Source organism: Schistocerca americana, chromosome 2, assembly GCF_021461395.2.
Source record: "Schistocerca americana isolate TAMUIC-IGC-003095 chromosome 2, iqSchAmer2.1, whole genome shotgun sequence".
In the NCBI taxonomy this organism is placed as follows: domain Eukaryota; kingdom Metazoa; phylum Arthropoda; class Insecta; order Orthoptera; family Acrididae; genus Schistocerca; species Schistocerca americana.
This window is the reverse complement of record NC_060120.1, coordinates 697,144,960-697,164,505: the sequence shown is the minus strand read 5'-3', so window position 1 is coordinate 697,164,505 and position 19,546 is coordinate 697,144,960. Positions and strand designations below refer to the sequence as shown.

Sequence of the window (19,546 nt, the reverse complement as noted above, 5' to 3'; positions counted from 1 at the left end):
CTTCAACAGACACTGTGTGTATCACCAACAGACAATAGTTTAAAAAATATGATAGCTAATGAAATTACAAATCAGATCAGGTTCCTAAAAACTAGTAATTCTGAAGGATATGATAGTGTTTGTGTGAGTGAATATTAATATTAAGTGCTGAACTGACAGGGCTACCCTTGCTTTACTTTGTAATCAGTAATGGTTCATGAGATATTTCATGAAAGACTTAAATATTCAATAGTGATACTAGTTTATAAAACTGGAGATAAGCAAACTGCCTCTAATTGTTCGCTTATTTCATACCTTCCAACTTGGCAAAAAATTTTCAAAAAGAGCTTGCCAAAGTGTTGATTGTGTGAACCATAAAGCTCTACTTGTCAAATTAAAATGTAATGACATTAATATCATCCCTTTTTCATGGACTGAATGTTTTGTATTACGGCCTGACAAAGTCTAGGTAGGCAACTGCCGTTACCAATGTGGTATATGGAAACCAAGATAGTCACTTAAGTCAATAATCAAAAATACTATATTGACTGAACTTTATAGGGATACAGCCACAATCATCATAAACAATGCAACACACATAAGATAAGAATTTAAACATCATTAACCAAGTCCAGAAATCAATGTAACAGTGCTACTTGTGAACCAGCGTCCTGGTGCTTCAACAACACGATGCAAACTACCAATCCAGCTGACAACTCTGGTATTTATTTTCTGTGGCATTCTGGAGGCTATCACCAAGTGTTATGTTTCCTGTGATATCTACAGTCAACAGATACCATGTGCAGAACAATCTGTTATGCAGGTACTATCACCACCACCCTCTGAGTCAGTTTCCATACCAGTGGTGTAGCAGGATATTAGAGAGTCTTGTCTTCATAACAGAAACAGAGGGAAACATTGGCAAATGATGTCACAGGAACTAAACTAACCTCAGGATGAGGACCACAACTTGTGGGCTGGAGCTCGATTGATACTGGATTCTCACCTGTCCTGAATCTTCATAAACGAGCTTTCAATGACTAAAGGACAGTTCAAAACTGTAATGTTTGCTGGTGACACTGAAGGGTCCAAAGTCAGTCTTACCAAAAAACAATTCAGATAATAGCTGAAATACTTTACAAGTGGTTTACAGCTGACAGTTGAAGTCTTAACTTCACATAGACTCAGTAGTGATGTGATTTCAAACAAACTATAGTCACCTGTTAACACCAGAAGTAGACATCTAAGTGAAACACTGTGCAGAAAATTCCTAAGGATCCAGATAGTTAACAAGATAAAGCACAGTCTACACATAAATAAACCAGTCAAGAAGCTCATTTCAACAGGTTTTACTCTTAGAAGAATCCTGATTTTGTTAATCTAAAGGCAAAAGTCTTGGCTTATTTTGCATATTTTTCATCCCAGTTTGGTTATTGTTTTTTTTTCTGAGACACTGCATCTAAAGTAAATAAAATAGTCATTCTATAGAAGCATATAATAATAATGTAGTGTGTAGAAGGTAGCTGCACATCTTGCTGAGGCCTCTTTAAGGATCTTGGAATAAATTTCAGTGTGTTTACTCCTTATTGGTCTTTAATGGTGATGATAAAAACCTTCATTAACCACTGCTACATATTATCTAAATTCAAGGATTTAAAATTCCTCCTAAATGCTTAGCAAGTAGCAATAGTTTTTGTTAAGTTTTATGACAAGTAGTAGTGTACTCGGTGTCCATAAATTTGCACTGCCATTTCAAAAAATCATAACTTGGAAAGTTTAGAGATCATGTTTTGTTGTAAAATGTTTAGCAGCTCTCAACTTTTTTCCTTTTTACTTTGTTTCTAATTTGACTAGGAGAACATCAAAATGGTGACAGACCATGAGAAGGCACAATGTCTCATCTGGTATGCGGAATTAACAGCTGTGACAACAGTACTGCAGAATTATCAGATGCAAGTATGGGAGGGCACCAACAGCAAAAACAAGTATAATGAAGGTGGTCCAAAAACTTTAAAGATACAGACACTGTCAAAAACCTTACTTAAAGTGGATCTCCCACTGCATCTCAAGTATGTATTGACAGAGTCCACACTGCATTTCAACACAGCACCCAGAAGTCAATTCATTGTGCATCATGTGAATTGCAAGAAGCAAGTTCAACTGTTCATGAAATGTCACATAATTGGTTACACTGATTTCATAATGAAGTGCAAATGGTCCAGTCACTGAAGTCAAGTGATCATCCTCTGTGGTAAGTAACCATCTGGTCCATGCTTTACTCCATAGATGCTGACAATGAGCACCTGAAAAGTACCTGTTTATAGATAAAACTATGTTCCACATTTACAGACATGCATATTGCCGCAAAATTAGAATTTGGAGCTCCAAAAACCCACAGAGCATATGTGAACTCATTTGTGATGGCTTGAAGCTTAATATTTGATATAGCTAATTCAGTATAGTATGATAGCAGTCAATGACATTGACAGCCTTTGTGCACATATCAACGAAGAAAGCAAAACTGCTCATGGAATAATGCTGACGCATACATGGGCAGAGCTCGAATATCACCGTTGATATTCTATGAGCAACAAGTAGGGCACACACTGAAATTCTCTCATAATAGGAAAAAAACTTTGAGAGCTGCTAAGCATTTTATAGTGACCTACAATGTTCTGTTGCTAATAGTTTCCAGGTTATGGTTTTTTGAAACAATAGCAGTGCTTTATGGGCACCCTGTATTTTAAATAAGCCTCTGTTGTTGCAGATTTAGTTGTTTGCTTTAAAAATACCAATGTATTAAAATAACTGAATTACCAATAGGAGATAAGTAGCAACAATTTAGTGTAATTCCCTCTCCCCTCATGTAACCACCACCCCCCCTCTCCTCCTCCCACACATACACATACACAAAATATTGCCTTTTATTTAATGAAACAATGGAAAATTCCAGGATGGAATGTAACAATATTATGAAAAGTACAGTTGCCACTTACCATATAATGGAGATGCTGAGTTGCAGACAGGCACAACAAAAAGACTGTCACAAATAAAGCTTTCGGCCAGTAAACCCTTTGTCAAACATAGATGATGGGCACACACAAACACACACACACACACACACACACACACACACAAATGCAACTCACCCACACGATTGCAGTCTCAGGCGACTGAGGCCACACTGCAAGCAGCAGCACCAGTGCTTGATGGGAGTGGTGACTGGATGAGGGTAAGGAGGCATCTGGGGAGAGGAGAGGGGGGAAGGGTTATAGGATAAGGGTGGCAGACAGTGAAGTGCTGCAGGTTAGATGGAGGGTAGGCAGTGGGAGGGGGGTAGTGGAAAAGGACTGAAGTAAAAAGACTGGGTGCAGTGGTGGAATGAGAGCTGTGCAGTGCTGGACTGGAAACAGGGAAGGGGCTAGATGGGTGAGGACAATGACTTAGCGAAGGTTGAGGCCAGGAGGGTTACAGGAATGTAGGATATACTGCAGGGAAAGTTCCCATCTGCGCCATTCAGAAAAGCTGGTGTTGGTGGGAAGGATCCATATGGCACAGGCTGTGAAGCATCATTGAAATAAAGAATGTTGTGTTGCGTGTTGTGCTTGTGGTCCAGTTGTTCTTTGGCCAGTTTTTCAGTGGCTGTTCATGTGGACAGACAGCTTGTTGTTTGTCATGCCCACATAGAATGCAGCATAGTGGTTGTAGCTTAGCTTGTAGATCACATGACTGGTTTCACAGGCAGCCCTGCCTTCGATGGGATACGTAATATGACTGAACTGGAGTTGGTGGTGATGGAAGAATGTATGGGACAGGTGTTGCATTTAATTCTATTATAGGGAGCCATGAGGAAAGTGGTTGGGAGCAGGAGTTGTGTAGATATGGTTGAGTGTATTCTGTAGGTTTGGTGAATGGAGGAATCCCACTGTGGGAGGGGTAGGAAGGATGGTGGGCAGGACATTTCCCATTTCAGGGCACAACAGGAAGTAATCAAAAACTTGGTGGAGACTGTAATTTAGTTGCTCACTCCTAGGTGGTACTGAGTTACAAGGGGAATGGTCCTCTGCAGCTGGATGGTGGGACTTTGGGAGGTGGTGAAAGACTGGGAGATGAGGCATGGGAGATTTGTTTTTGTACTAGGTTGGGGATAATTATGGTCTGTGAAGGCATCAGTGAGATGCTTGGTATATTTCGAGAGGGATCGCTCATCACTGCAGATGCAATGGCCATGGGTGCTAGCCTGTGTGGAAGGGACTTCTTGGAATCTAATGGGTGGCAGCTGTCAAAGTGGAGGTATTGCTGGTGGTTAGTAGGTTTGATATGGACAGAGGCACTGATGTAGCCATCTTTGAGGTGGAGGTCGAATTTAGGAAGGTGGTTTGTAAGGTTGAGTAGGATCAGGTGAAGCAAATGGGGGAGAAATGGTTAAGGTTCTGCAGGCATTTGGATAGGGTGTCCTCACCTTCGGACCAGATTGCAAAGATGTTGTCAGTGAATCTGAACCAAATGAGGGGCTTAGGATTCTGAACGTTTAGGAAGGATTCCAAGATCGCCCATGAACAGGTTGGCATAGGATGGTACCATATGGGTGCCCATAGCAGTACCCTGGATTTGTTTGTAGGTAATGCCTTCAAAGAAGAAATAATTGTCAGCGAGTTGTTCATGGTGACTATGAAGTAGGTTGTTGGTTTGGAATCCATCAGTAATTGGGAAAGCTAGTGTTCAATAGCAAAAAGGTAATGGGCGTTGGTGGTGAAAAATGCAAAAAATTACCTCTGTCCATATCAAACCTACTAACCACCAGCAATATCTCCACTTTGACAGCTGCCACCCATTCGATTCCAAGAAGTCCCTTCCACACAGGCTAGCACCCATGGCCATTGCAACTGCAGTGACGAGCGATCCCTCTCGAAATATACCAAGCGTCTGCAGAAATACACCCAAATACATGTGAAAAATCATGATAAGGTTGAAACAGATGCAAAAGAGGGAAACAAGATGAAATCTGAGAGAGAGCAACAATAGTGATAGTTGAAAATGGTGTGACTCCATCTGCAAAATTCTCCTGCTATACAATCCCAAATTCCTGGAACCCATAACACACATTGAAACTCTTGCCCTGCAGCAACTAGAAAAATATGCACAATGCCACCTCAAAAAGCTCTCCACCCTGCTGACTTTGTATTCCCGTGTTGGAGCACCACTGTCCACAACCTCCACAACAACCTCCAAACCTCAACCGTGTCTCCTCATAGCTGACAAACCCTGCCTCGCAGACTACTACATTTACCCGACCCTCCAAAACTCCCTCCCACCACCACACAGAATACAGAACCAAACAGGCCCATGAAACAGTCATGAACCTTTCCTCTAGAAGCCTTAGCCCCACAGAAATATCAGTCCTTTCCAGAGGCCTCACCGTTTTCCCACTCCCAAATTCAACCATGCTGGACTTGTTGAAGACCTTCTCTCCTTCCTCCAGTCCCTACAGTGGAAACACTTTTTCGCCACCAAACCTACCAATCAGACTCAACTAAAGACCAATGTTGAACCCTGCCTATCTCACTTCACTCCTCCATCCAACCATGATCCACCCCCACTGGCCCCCAAATAACCCAATGCTAGCTTTCCAGAATATCTTAACCTCGAACCTTATCTAACCTCAAATCCCTCAACATGCAAACTAACCTTGCATCCACAGAAAGAACCACAGTCCACCATCCGAAAACGATCCCGACCTTATAATCCTACCTGCGTACAAAGGTTCCACCACTTTTGGTTTGAACCACAAGGATTACCTGGCAGAAGGACTTTGGGAGATGTCAGATACTTCCACCTACAAACCTTGCCACAGTGACATTATTCCAGAAATCCAGCAGGATCTCCAGTCACTCCTCAAATCCTTAGGCCCATCCCAGAACCTCTCCCCAGAGCCCGTGTCTCTGCTCACTGCTACCACTCCCTGCACTCCTACCTTCTATACGCTTCCAAAGTCTATTAACCCAACAACCCAGGATGCCCCATTGTAGCCATTTACTGTGCCCCACTGAGAGAATTTCTCCTCTCGTAGACCAATACTTTCAACCTATTACCCACCTACCATCCTATATAAAAGACACCAACCATTTTCTCCATCAGCACTCCACAGTTCCTGTCCCTTTACTACATGGAGCCCTGCTCATCACTATTGATGCCACCTCCTTTTACACTAACATCCCCAATGCTGAGCTTCTCACTGATGCCTTCACAGGCCATAATTTTCCTTCCAACTTTGTACAAAAACAAATATCCCATGCCTTTTCTTTCTAGTCTTCCACCACTTCCCAAAGTCACAGTCTAGTCACAGAGGAGTATTCCCTTTGTAACTCAGTACCACCCAGAAGTGGTGCAACTGAATTGTATTCTTCACCAGGATTTCGACTACCTCTCATCATGCCCTGAAATGAGAAATGTCTTGCCACCATCCTTCCAACCCCTGCCACTGCCGTCCACCAAACCTACACAATATACTCATCCATCTCTAACCAACCCCTGCTCCCAACCCCTTACCTTGTGGCTCATATCCCTGTAATAGAATTAGATACAAGACCTGTCCCATACATCCTGCCACCACCACTTACTCCAGTCCGGTCACAAACATCACCTATCCCATCAAAGGCAGGACTACCTGTGAAACCAGTCATGTAATCTACAAGCTAAGCTGCAACCACTGTGCTCCATTCTCTGTGGGCATGACAACTAACAAGCTGTGTGTCTGCATGAATGGCCACTGGCAAACTGTGACAAAAAAACAATTGGACCACATTGTTGCTAAGCACAATGCCCAATACAAGATTCTTCGTTTCAGTGACTGCTTCACAGCCTGTGCCATATGAATCCTTCCCGCCAACAACAGCTTTTCTGAATGGCACAGGTGGGAAGTCTCCCTGCAATATATCCTATATTCCTGTAATCCTCCTGGCCTCAATCTTCATTAGTCATTGTTCTCACCCATCCAGCCCCTTCCCTGCTTCCATTCCAGCACTACCCAGTCCTCAATCCACCATTGCGTCCAGTCTTTTTACTTCCGTCCTTTTCTGATACCCTCCCCCTCCCCCTCCTCACCCTCGCCTGCCCTTCGCTTAACCTACAGCACTTCACTGTCTTCCACCCTTACCCTACTATCCCCCCCCCCTCCCCACCCCAGCCTTTTCCTTTCCCCCACCCAGTCACCACTCCCATCATGCATTGGTGATGCTGCTTGCAGTGTGGCCTTGTTGCCTGAGACTGCAGTCATGTGTGTATGAGTTGCGTTTGCATGTGTGTGTGTGTGTGTGTGTGGGGGGGTGGGTGGGTGTGTGTGTGTGTGATCTATTTTTGATAAAGGGCTTAGTGGCCAAAAGCTTCATTTGTGACAATCTTTTTATTGTGCCTATCTTCGACTCAGCACCTCCACTATTTGGTGAGTGACTTTTGTTTAATTTATATTTAGCTACTGTAGGGACAAATGATTTTTATTAATTATGTTTGATTATCAGTATAAAGAATCACAAAAAATAAATTACAAAATGTATAAAATGTGTTACGTAAAGGAAATATGTTTAGATATAAATTCATGGAACATTATGGACGACTAAAAGTGGGTGACCCCAAGAGAGTTTAAAGCTGCTTGACATAGACCTTCATGATATGGAGCAGGTTGTGAACAGCCACTCACCTGGATGATGTACCTGCATACAACCTTTATCATCATATAATAAGTGAAGTTTACGACTCATGCAATGGGTTGTAACTCAGCCACAACTTCACTATTGATCTGTCACTCTGATGAATTTCGTGATAACTCATTTCCTTAAGTTGCCTTCTCATAGTTTCTTGAAGCTGTGGATCTGCTGCGCAGTGCCACTTGTTATACCAGGTGATATCTTACCCAGCTGCAGAGGGTTGAGGGCAGTAAGAGCGGTCACATCTATGCCAATTTGCTGTGAAGTGACATAACTACTGTTTAAAGAACTCCTCTGTATTTTGTTGCTTTTATGTAACAATTAAAAGGTATGGTGAACAAATCTCTTAATAACCAGAACAACATCTTCAATCTGAGTCTCAGATCAGAAGAGAAGGGAATGAAATTTCTCTTCATCTTCTTTAAACTGTTTTTGGGTATTGTCACTGAAAACAGTATCTCTTGTTCTCTGCCTTCCAAAACACGTCCAAGCCACGATGCTAAAGCATAAGTGATCTCTCCACAGCAGGTGGAGCTGCTCAATCAGTGTTGTGCTTTGGTGGAGTTCTGAGCTCACATGTCTCGCTACAACTGTGTACATTAATCAAATCACCATGGGCACAGTGGAAAATTCTCTGCATGCTAACTACCAGAACAATGTTTTTACACAAACTTCTTTCATCTGATTGCAAGGAAGAGGTGGAACAACACCTTATACCACAAAGGAAAAGTAATTCATTCAACAAGGCCACACATTTCCGTTGATGCTTGGTTCAATCTTAATAATCCAATGTCCACTGCAGCTTTAACTGATGATTTTATTGAGTTAACAGTGGAACACATAGAGGCCATCAGCTGCAAAGCCTCATGGTCAACAAAGTGTAATGACCACATGTGTCTGCACTAGAATTGTACTCCATCATCAAATCTGCCACAGATTGCCACCTATCCTCATCTAAAAAGTGGGAAAGCCTCTGACCTAAACATTCAATGATGAACCATGTATGTCTAATACTTTGTCATCTATTCCAGATTTCACCATGATTTCATCATGTTCCAAAGATGCTCGTGACTGTAGCACATGACCAGCCAACCAGCATTCCCAGGCGTTTAGTCATAACACTCTGCCCTTTGTCAAAGCCATTTATGTCAGTTGATTTTGCTGTTTGAGGTCTGTATTGTCTCTAGAATGTTTTCCCATTCATCTTTGATCTGCTTGTATACTACTGCATCACACGCTCATGATCTAGCAGCTAGTATTGCTGTCTTTAGATTGCAGGGTCCTGATTTCAATTCCTGGCCAGGTCAGAGATTTTCTTTGCTAGGGGTATTGATGTACAAGTCACTGAAATCTCATAAAATAGAAAAACTTGCACCAGGTACTGAGCAACCCCAGGTGAGGTGCCCTGGCCACTAGCGCCATATGATCGTTTTATAAAAAAAAAAAGTACTATGACAGTTAAGCAGGAGGTGAGAAAACCTGTATTTCATGGCCAAGCAGTTGCTCACAAGCCACACATCACACTGGTAAATGCACTGCTTGGTGTAAGGAGCATAAACATTGGACAATTGAACAGTAGAAAAACGTTGTGTGGAGTGACAAATCACAGTACACAATGTGGCAATCTGATGGCAGGGCATCTGCAAGCATGTGTAGTGTCAACAGTAAAAGTTGGAGGTGGTTGTGTTATGGTGCAGTCATGCTTTTCATGGAAGGGCTTACACCCCTTGTTGTTTTGCATGGCACTATCACAGCACAGGCCTACATTGATGTTATAAGCACCTTCTTGCTTACCACTGTCGAATAACAATTCAGGGATGTCAACTGCAGCTTTCAACACAATCGAGCATCTGTTAATAATGCATGGCTTGTGGCAAAGTGGTTACACAACAATAACATTTGTGTAATGGACTGGCCTGCACAGAGTCCTGACTTGAATCCCATAGACACCTTCGGGATGTTTTGGCACGCCGACTCCGTGCCAGGCCTCACCGACTGATATCAGTACCTCTCCTTAGTGCAGTGCTCCATGAAGAATGGGCTGCCATTCCCCAAGAAATCTTCCAGCAACTTATTGAATGTATGCCTGCAAGAGTGAAAGCTATCATCAAGGCTAGGGGTGGACCAACACCATATTGAATTCCAGCATTACCGATGGAGGGCGTCATGAACTTGTATGTCATTTTCAGCCTGGTGTTCAGACACTTTTGATCACATAGTGTACTTGTGCAATAGAACTGAATTATCATAAGAAAGGAGTAGCGTCTTGTGTCATACACAGTTACTTGTCATTGATAAGCAAGGAAATGGGGGAAAAAATTAACTCACTGTCTATTTTCAGGCTTAACGGTTTCCTCCAGAGTTCTTAATGGCATTTTCCCTCAATAACACATAACTTCCTGTGTGGTTTATAATAAATTTGTAAAATTGATTATAGGTATATATTATAGATGTATAGTATTATAGATACTTCATTGTGGTTTCTAATTAGCAATAATCTACAGATTTTCTTATGTAAGTAAATTAGATTACATTACAATAGCATTAAAATGTTTCATGGGCACAGCAAATTCCTAATAAAAAAGAAAATAGTACTGTAAAACAGTTGCATGACTGTTTATTTCAGTCAAAATTAATAGCTAATATGAAGTATTTCAGGAAGGATTAGATAATTTAGATGTAGATATTGCACTTAAGAGCAAACATCACCAAGCTGACCTTTTACTTTAAGGAGAACACAACATAATTACAAGATATTAGCCCCAGCAATCAATCTCATGGGAAAACTTGGGCCATAACTCTGAAAGCATGCAGTTACGGCCTTCAGATAGTACGACTTTTAAACTTTCATGCACTCTGGTTGTTTGTCACTCGCACCACCCTTCTGCAGCCACTTAATGACAGAGCACAAAATAGTATAGAGTGGAGTGAGGACTAGAGCTCTGCTAGTCATGTGATGTTAAAGGTGAGGTAAGAGGAGGGGGACGTTGGACGCATCTGCCTAACTTGTTTGGAAATCTTGTTCGAGAACAAACATTATTCAATACAAAAATTAGTTAGTTTATCTGTTTGGATTATTTCAACAATATTTTTGAATTGATATAGAATTGTTGTGAATGACGTTACTGATTTTCATTTAATAATTTAATCATGCCAGTCCCGTTGAAGACTAGCACATTTTCTACAGCTGTACTTCACTTTATGTTGTAAAGAAAGTAGTAGGTACCAGCAATGTTAATTAGTGAAAGTCAGTATGCTACTTCTTTAATGACACATTAATTCATTTCATTTGTTTACACTACATTTGTGTATCACAACATAAAAATATTTGAAACAAAGAGATCTCTGGAAGCAGCGACAGGTTACAAATCATGTGCTTTGACACAGTGAACAGAGCATGTTACCAACATCAAAACTGTATTTCACATACCTCTTACTCACTCCACTGTAAGTATTTCACACTTGAGCATTAGCAGCAGTGGTGGGTGGAGCAATTGACAAACAAATGGTGAATGCAAAACTTGAATAGCTGTGTTTTCAGAAGACTGTAATGGTGTACTATCTGAGTACTGGTCCAAATTATTATGTGGGTTTCAGTTGCAGGGGTTGATATCTGACAAGTGTGCTTTTTTCTCCTTAAAACAGAGGTCAAGTTAGAGATGTTCCCTCATTAGTAGCTTTAGTATTCACAAAATGGAAAAAGAAAACCATGTGAGTACAACACTTACTTCACAGTTCTCTGCAATTAAAATATGTGTAAAATTTACAGGCAGTGCAGTCAAATCATGGGCTTTTGACAACTGTAGCATACCGTATGGGTGAAAATTCACCTCCTGTTTATGCTTTGGAAGGTGCCATTGCCATTGCAGGTGTTGCATTTCGTTGGCTGAAAAATAACATCAGACTTTTGGAAAATGTCTCAGACTCAGAAAGAGCAGTAGATGCAGCTCATAGTGAAGTTTATTTTGTCCCAGCATTTTCAGGACTTTATGCCCCATACTGGCGAAAGGATGCACGTGGGTAAGTGTTTTCACTGTCGTTGGTGACTATAATGCACATCATATGACTTGCAGCCCTTATATAGAGACATTGTTTTTTGCATTCTTTCATATGTAATAGTAACAGTAGGCTGGTTTCATTATTTCTCCCCCCTTTTCCTCTGAATCTTCTCCACCCCCCCCCCCCCCTTTTCCCACTTCTGCCAAGTAGTGCCAGTTTTTCACTTTTTAACTAGAAAATGTTACATAATGTAGGGAAATTTGACTTTCTGCTGTCACTATCCAACATAAATGTATTAAGTAAATGAGTTATTCAGTGTATAAATAGTACATCAGAAAGAAACTGGGAATGAGAGTGTCCTATAAAACTTAACAAGAAATATAATACTGTCTGGGGAGCAATGAGGAGTTTCTATTTACCAATTTAATGCTCACTGAATCAATGATGTTGTCCATAATACAGCAAAGTGTAAGGGAACGGGTGAAGTAGGCAAGCGATCGTTCACCCTCCAGTGCGGTACATATATTTCCGTCACCGCTGATTCCGCATTGCCGGGTTGCTGCCCACGCAAGTCAGCTAGCAACGTAGAATAAAGTGGGTCTTTCTGTCGGCCAGGTGGCTGTTGTCATCAGACACCCTGCTGGGTCGTCAGACAGTGGGCTTCTGCATTGCATTTGGTAGGCTGCGAGGATGCTGACCGCTTCTTAGTATGTATGTAACGAGTTTTTAATAAAAGTTAAAGTAAATTATTCGACCGTGTTCAAATGCTGATCACCGGCTCGCCCTAAGACCCTCACGCCCACCTGCCATCATCCTGACCAGTCAAATACCTTATAAAATGGTGTCAGAAGTGGGATCCTTTGGAAATCCTTTCCTGGGGAGAGAAGAAAACCTACAGTCTTCCAATAGGGCATAGCGGTGATTGACATTGTTCGCGAAGTTCGTGTTTTGTATCCGTATGTGGAAGCAGCACAAGGCAGATACCATCCTCGATTGGAGCACATCTCTGCAGACGATGCAACAGAACGAGACCCAGCACTGAAGGTAGGACTGCAGCAGATATGGGCTTTGCTTGGCGTGCATGCGAACGGCAATGATGGCAAATTTTTAAATAAATAGAGTGACCGGGTTATTCAGTATGGCAGAGGAACAACAAGATTTGCAGACTGTTATTGCACAGTTACGGGAAGAAATTCAGTGATTGCAAACAGATGCAGAAAGTAGAAGGGATGTGGGACAAGTGAATGGTAGTCTTCGGAATGTAGTTGATGAAAGCACAACAGATTCAGCAGTAGTTAAAAATTTTTCTTTGATCCCCACAGTTCCGGTCTTTCGTGGGAAGTCTGATGAGGATATTCACGTGTTTTTTAGTAAACTGGAAAATGCATCAAGTTTAGGATCCTGTTGTGATTCAGATAAAGTAACCGTGGCGAAATTGGGAATTCAAGATGATACACTCGATTTTGTTACGTGTGATACCATGTGCACTCGAGCAGCTACCTATGATGTTTTTAAGCAGACACTGGTGCAACGGTACAAAGGGAAGAAGACAGCAAGATTTTACAGGGAACAACTGCACAACATGCATATATTGGATGGAGAATCTAATGAGCATTTTGCTGATCGCATTAGAAAAGTTAATGCTAATACGTATGAGCTCAGCGAGAATGATTCGCACAATGAGGAAAAATTGTTTGAAGCAGGACAAAGGGCATTAGACACGTTTTTGAATGGGTTACAGGGTGAAGTCAGTCGTGCAGTCAGATTGGCACATTGTGAGACATTTTAAGAAGCCATACAGACAACAGTTCGATTTGTGGAAGACCTACGGAGGCCTCAAATGGACTGCAAATCGGATCGCTGTGTGTTCGAAGCTTATTCAGGAACCAGTTATCATGGGAACAGGAAACAGGCGGCCAATACTAGTGGGAAGAAGATTCGGTGTTTCATTTGTGGAAGGGAAGGCCACATTGTGTGGAACTGTAGAGGAAGGAATGCAAGGAGTATGTTAAACGACAGAGGGGACAGGTGGGCCACCACTACTTCCGCCCCCAAGAAGCAATAGTTACTGTGAGTTCCACGAATGACAGTTCTGAAGGCCTGCTTGTTAACACAATTTACCGGACAGAATGTCCATTTTCTAGTTGATACAGGGGCTCAAATTTCTCTAATGTGGTGCCATGTAGTTTAGATTAGATTAGATTAGATTTACTTTCATTCCAATTGATCCGTAGTGAGGAGGTCCTCCTGGATGTGGAACATGTCAGAAAAACAACAATACATGACAAATATTTACAACTAAAACAAATAAACTAATGTACCATTCCACAGGTCCCAAGTGGAATGATCGTCATTTTTAATGAACACTAAGAGTCATTTTACAAATACTAATGCACTGAATTTAAAATAAAAACGTTTTTTATTTATTTATAAGGTAATAAACATGTAATACAACTACTGTAATACTTATTTACAATGAACACATTACTGCACTGAAATGGTGCAGAAGTTAGATTATACTTACACACACACACACACACACACACACACACAAATTTTCAGTGAACACATTACTGCACTGAAATTGTGCAGAAGTTATGTTGTACTTATATACAAATCAGTTGGTTTTACTAAGAAATTCATCAATGGAGTAGAAGGAGTTGGCCACCAATAAATCCTTTAGGCTTCTCTTAAACTGAATTTCATTGGTTGTTAAGCTTTTTATGGCTGCTGGCAAGTTATTGAAAATGTGTGTTCCTGAATAATGCACACCTTTTTGTACAAGACTAAGTGACTTTAAATTCTTGTGAAGATTATTCTTATTTCTAGTATTGATTCCATGAATTGAGCTGTTGGTTTGAAAAAGTGATATATTTTTAATGACAAATTTCATTAAGGAATAAATATACTGGGAAGCTGTAGTTAGTATCCCTAGTTCCCTAAACAGGCTTCTGCAGGATGTTCTTGAGTTCACACCACATATAATTCTTACTGCACGTTTTTGTGCCCGGAAAACTTTAGCTTGGCTTGATGAATTACCCCAAAAAATAATCCCATATGACATTATGGAATGAAAGTAAGAATAGTATGCCAGCTTTTTCATTTTTATATCCCCTACGTCTGACAAAATTCGCATTGCAAACAGAGATTTGTTAAGACGCTTCAGCAGTTCTGTGGTGTGCTCCTCCCAATTGAATTTATTATCAAGCTGTAATCCCAAGAATTTAACACTGTCCACTTCTTCTATCTTCTTGTCATCATATGTTAGACATATACTCTTGGGACACCCCTTACAAGTTCTGAACTGCATGTAGTGTGTTTTTTCAAAGTTTAGTGACAAAGAATTGGCTAGGAACCAGTGATTAATGTCCACAAATATTTTATTGGCTGATCTTTCTAAGACTACACTTGATTTGCTATTTATTGCAATGTTTGTATCATCGGCAAATAGTTAAAGAGAGAAGCTGGAGGCAGCCGAGCTGTACCATTAAAGGGTTAAATGGCAACCAGGTGCACAATTACGGAGAAGTTGTGATTAACTTTGTGATAGGCCAAGATGAATATGAGGTGATAGGCCAAGATGAATATGAGGCCAGGATGCAAGTGATAAGAAGTAGAGAGAAACGCTATGAAGGTATACTAGGGTTAGATTTCCATGCTCAGATCGATGTAGCAAAGAGAGAAATCCGATTCTGTCATAATGCTTGTGGTTGCAATAGGAACTCTAAGAGTCAGACTCAAAAGAATGTTAGTGACACTGAGGTAATGCGCAAACCGAGAAGCGGCACAAGTATACTGTTCTGAGTCAATGTACATTTGACTGAAAGTGAGCGCATCCCCCAGGAACCGGAAATACACTGTATATCGACGTGAAGATACCGAAGTGCTGAGGAAGTAATTTGTTGTTAACAGAGCCATAAGTAAACAGTGGTTTGCTATACCAGAAGCATTGTTATGTAGCAAGAACTGTCAGTGTTATTGAGGACGAACCAAATGGGAAACTGCGAGTTCCAGTGAACATTGCTAACATGAGTAATGCGAAAGCAGAATTACCACGCGGAACTACTGTGGCAACAGTATCGATCCTAGATCCACAAGGCGTGATAGAAATCCCTACCAAGGAGAAAGATGTACAAGTAGCAACTTATGGTCCAACGAATGTCAATACAGGAGAGGCAACTGTCGAAGTACGTCGATCAATCAAACAAGAGCTGGTTACTAAATTAAACCATTTATCGCCGGAGGATCGGGAAATAAACAAGAGCTGGTTACTAAATTAAACCATTTATCACCGGAGTATTGGGAAATAATTTTACCAGTGCTTCTTAGCTACTTGGATCTCTTCTGTGAGTAGCATAATCTTCCAGCAACTCCATTAGTTCAATATAGAATACATACTGGAGGAGCAGCACCCATCACTCAACGACCGTACAGAATTCCTTATAGCCAACAAACCTTAGTTGACGAGATGATTAAAGAACAACTGGAAGCCAGGTTTATTGAACATAGACAGCCATCTGATCCAGCCTGGGCCTCCCCCATCGTGACCGTAAAAAGGAAATTGCCTACAGGAGAACAAAAGTACCGATTCTGTGTTGATTACCAGAAGCTGAATGCTGTGACGTTATCGGATATTCATCCATTACCGGATCTTGTACACTCATTGGATTATCTTGGTTCGTGCAAAATATTTTCTGTTTGTGACCTAACCAGTGGGTACAATCAACTGACCGTACATCCAGATGATTGGGCTATAACATCGTTTATTATGCCTACAGGTGTGTACAAGTATAACCGTCTTCCTTTCGGTCTGCGGAATGCACCAGCAACATTTCAACGCCTGATGGATACAGTCCTCAGAGGACTAATCCCCACACAATGTCTGGTTTACCTCGACGATGTTATTATCTTCAGTCAGGACATGCAACAACACGCTGAAGGATTGACAGCTGTTTTTGAGAGACTATGCAGAGCAAATCTTTCCTTGTTTATGTCAAAGTGTCATTTTGCTGTACCTGAAGAGGAGTATTTGGGACACTGGATAACCACAGAAGGCGTAAAACTTAATTTTAAATTGGTGGAAGCTGTGAAGAACTATCCTGAACCGATGAATGTGAAAGAGCTACAGTCTTTCTTAGGCGCAGCGAACTACTACAGATGATTTATTAAGGAGTATGCTGACATAGCACGGCCAATGACTCAATTACTGAAAAAAGGAGCAGTTTTCAAGTGGAGCTCCGAATGTTCACAAGCGATGGAAGCACTGAAAACAGCTTTGACAACAGCTCCCGTATTGGCTTTTCCAGATTTCTCAAAACCTTTCATCCTAGCAACTGATGCTAGTAATTTCACTGTCAGAGCAGTACTTTCACAGGAAATTGATGGAGAAGAGCATCCAATTTCATTCGCTTCTCATCTTTTGAACAAGGCAGAGTGCAATTATTCGACAACAGAAATGGAGTTATGTGCACTTGTCTATGGCATAAACTACAACCGATGTTTTTTAGTGGGCCGAGAATTCACGGTAGTGACAGATCATGCAGCACTGAAGTGCCTACTCAACCTAAAGGACCCCAGCAGTCGATTAGCTCGATGGGCTTTATGGTTAAGTGAGTATCAATTCAAGGTAGTCCATCGCCCCAGGAAACTGCACAGCAATGCGGGTGGATTGAGTAGGAAAGTCAGAACATGTTTCACCATCTGCCAGGAAGAGGAATTAATAAATGCGCAAGATGCTGACACACAGTGTCAATCATGGAAACATGATCCTAAATTTGAAGTTGTTGATGGCATACTGTGCAAGATGACTGAAAAAGGGAACCGGATTGTCGTACCTGAAGCACTACGGGAACAAGTGTTAAAAGAATGTCATGACAGCCCATTGGCAGGACATAGTGGCAAAAGGGCAACTAACCTACGAATAGCACAACTCTATTGGTGGCCAAATCGTAAAACTGAAGCATACAGGTATGTTTCACATTGTGACTCATGCAATAAACGGAATGATGTGGGCAAAACCAAAGCACCTCTGCAAGAACTTCCAGAAACGAGCATTCCTTTTGAACGAGTAGGGCTCGACATTGTAGGACCCCTACCGAAAACAAAGGATGGTAATTGCTCTATTTTGACTATTTTGGATCATTTCTCAAGATATCTATTAATGACACTAATTCCGGACCAAAGTGCTGAGACTGTGGCACAAGTATTTGTTAAGGAGTGGATATTGAAATATGGCTCACCCTTATCCATAATAACTGATCGAGGTTCCAATTTTCCTTCCAATTTACTACAGCAAGTCTGCAAGTTACTGAAGATAGACAAACTAAGGACAACGCCAGCTCATCCAGAGGGGAATGGCCGAGTGGAACGGGTTCAGTGAACTCTCATGAAAATAGTAAGTCATTATGTGGGCAGCAAACATGATTCATGGGACACCTACATCCGTTCGTACTGAGTGCTTACAACACGAAGGTGCATACCAGCACACAGCTCAGCCCTTACAAAATCGTCTATGGCAGGTGAATGACCTCGCTGTTCGACTTCGCAGCATCAGCAAGAGGCAGCAACAATGAACACGTCAGGGACCTAGCCAGCAAAATGCAGGAAGTATGGAAGCACGTAAAGGCTCAGAACCATCAGTCCTTTTTGCAGCAGGTTGCGCAACACAATCGCGGAGCAGTCATACCTAAGTATTGCTTTGGACACTTAGTCTATTTGAGTAATCCCGTGTTGAAGAAGGGTCACGTTAAGAAATTTAAATTGCATTGGAAAGGGCCATATAAGGTTCTTGAAATTATCTTCCCGGTCACATTAAAAGTACAATTGGCGTTTTGCTCTATCATAGTGCACATGAACTGTGTAAAGCCATATTTGAGCAATCCAGCACCGGAACCAGCTGATGAACCGGAAGAACGACACCGAGGCAGACCCTGGAAGCAGCTGAGACATCCGCAGAGCACTCCTGATGGTAACCAGCTGGTGTGCCATTAACGCCGAGATCCACAGTTCGATGCTGAGGCACCAGGTTGCCGCCGAACATGCTCCGGTGCGGACCCGAGCTTCCCCTTGTCAAGGTATCTGCTACGGCTGAGAAAACACTAAGCGTGTGCTAAGTGTGTGTACGTTGTTTACAGCAGTGTGCAGTGTCTAATTGCATATGTGTAGAAGTGGAAGTGTGTTATTCTGGTAACAACCAACTGAGTCAGTGTTAACATTGTTCTTTTTGTGGAAGACTAACTTCTTGCCTTCATTATGTTAAATTTAAGGATAATTATTGTTTTTGCTTTGACCACTTGGTTTTATTTTAGGTTTTGTTTGTCTTTTAGAATCCTTCCTCATCAATCTGGTGTTCTTTTCAAACCACAAACTATTATGGTAGTAGCTAGTGGTAATTGTAAGATTATTTTGAAGTATAACCTAAGTGAGGTAGAAGAGCAGTTTCAGAACATAAGTGAACTCATGAACCTTATTGAGGCAATTCCAGTCAACCATATGATATGGGATCCAGCACTGTCATGGTATCATAGTTGGGTTATGGCTAAAAACCAAGTCAAGGTAGCCTTTACCGCATGTAGAAGGGAAATTGATTGCTTTTTTAAATCTTTTACCCCACAATAATCTTGTTAGATGTAAGCGGGCTTGGTTTGAGTTTGGTGGCAATATACTCAGAACTGTCTTCAGAACATTAACTAACAGGGACTTGGTTGACGTGAGTAACAAGTTAGAGCAGCTAGGGGAAGAAGTACATTCCAATGCTAAAGAACTCTCTGAACATTTAGTGATACTACGTGATATGCAGCAGACAATTACTAATAATACCGTGTCCATTGGTAAGGTTGTTAAGCAGTTCATATCTCATTTTAGGG

General features: G+C 41.4%; 1 protein-coding gene across 1 annotated transcript in view; it reads left to right on the top strand.

Moving 5' to 3' along the window:
- LOC124594350 (glycerol kinase-like) overlaps window positions 1-19,546 on the top strand; it is a 285,935-nt gene that overhangs the window by 153,114 nt on the left and 113,275 nt on the right. The window contains exon 8 of the mRNA XM_047132718.1: window positions 11,452-11,702. Within this exon, the coding sequence (XP_046988674.1) occupies window positions 11,452-11,702 (251 nt within the window). The remainder of the gene's footprint in view (window positions 1-11,451; window positions 11,703-19,546) is intronic.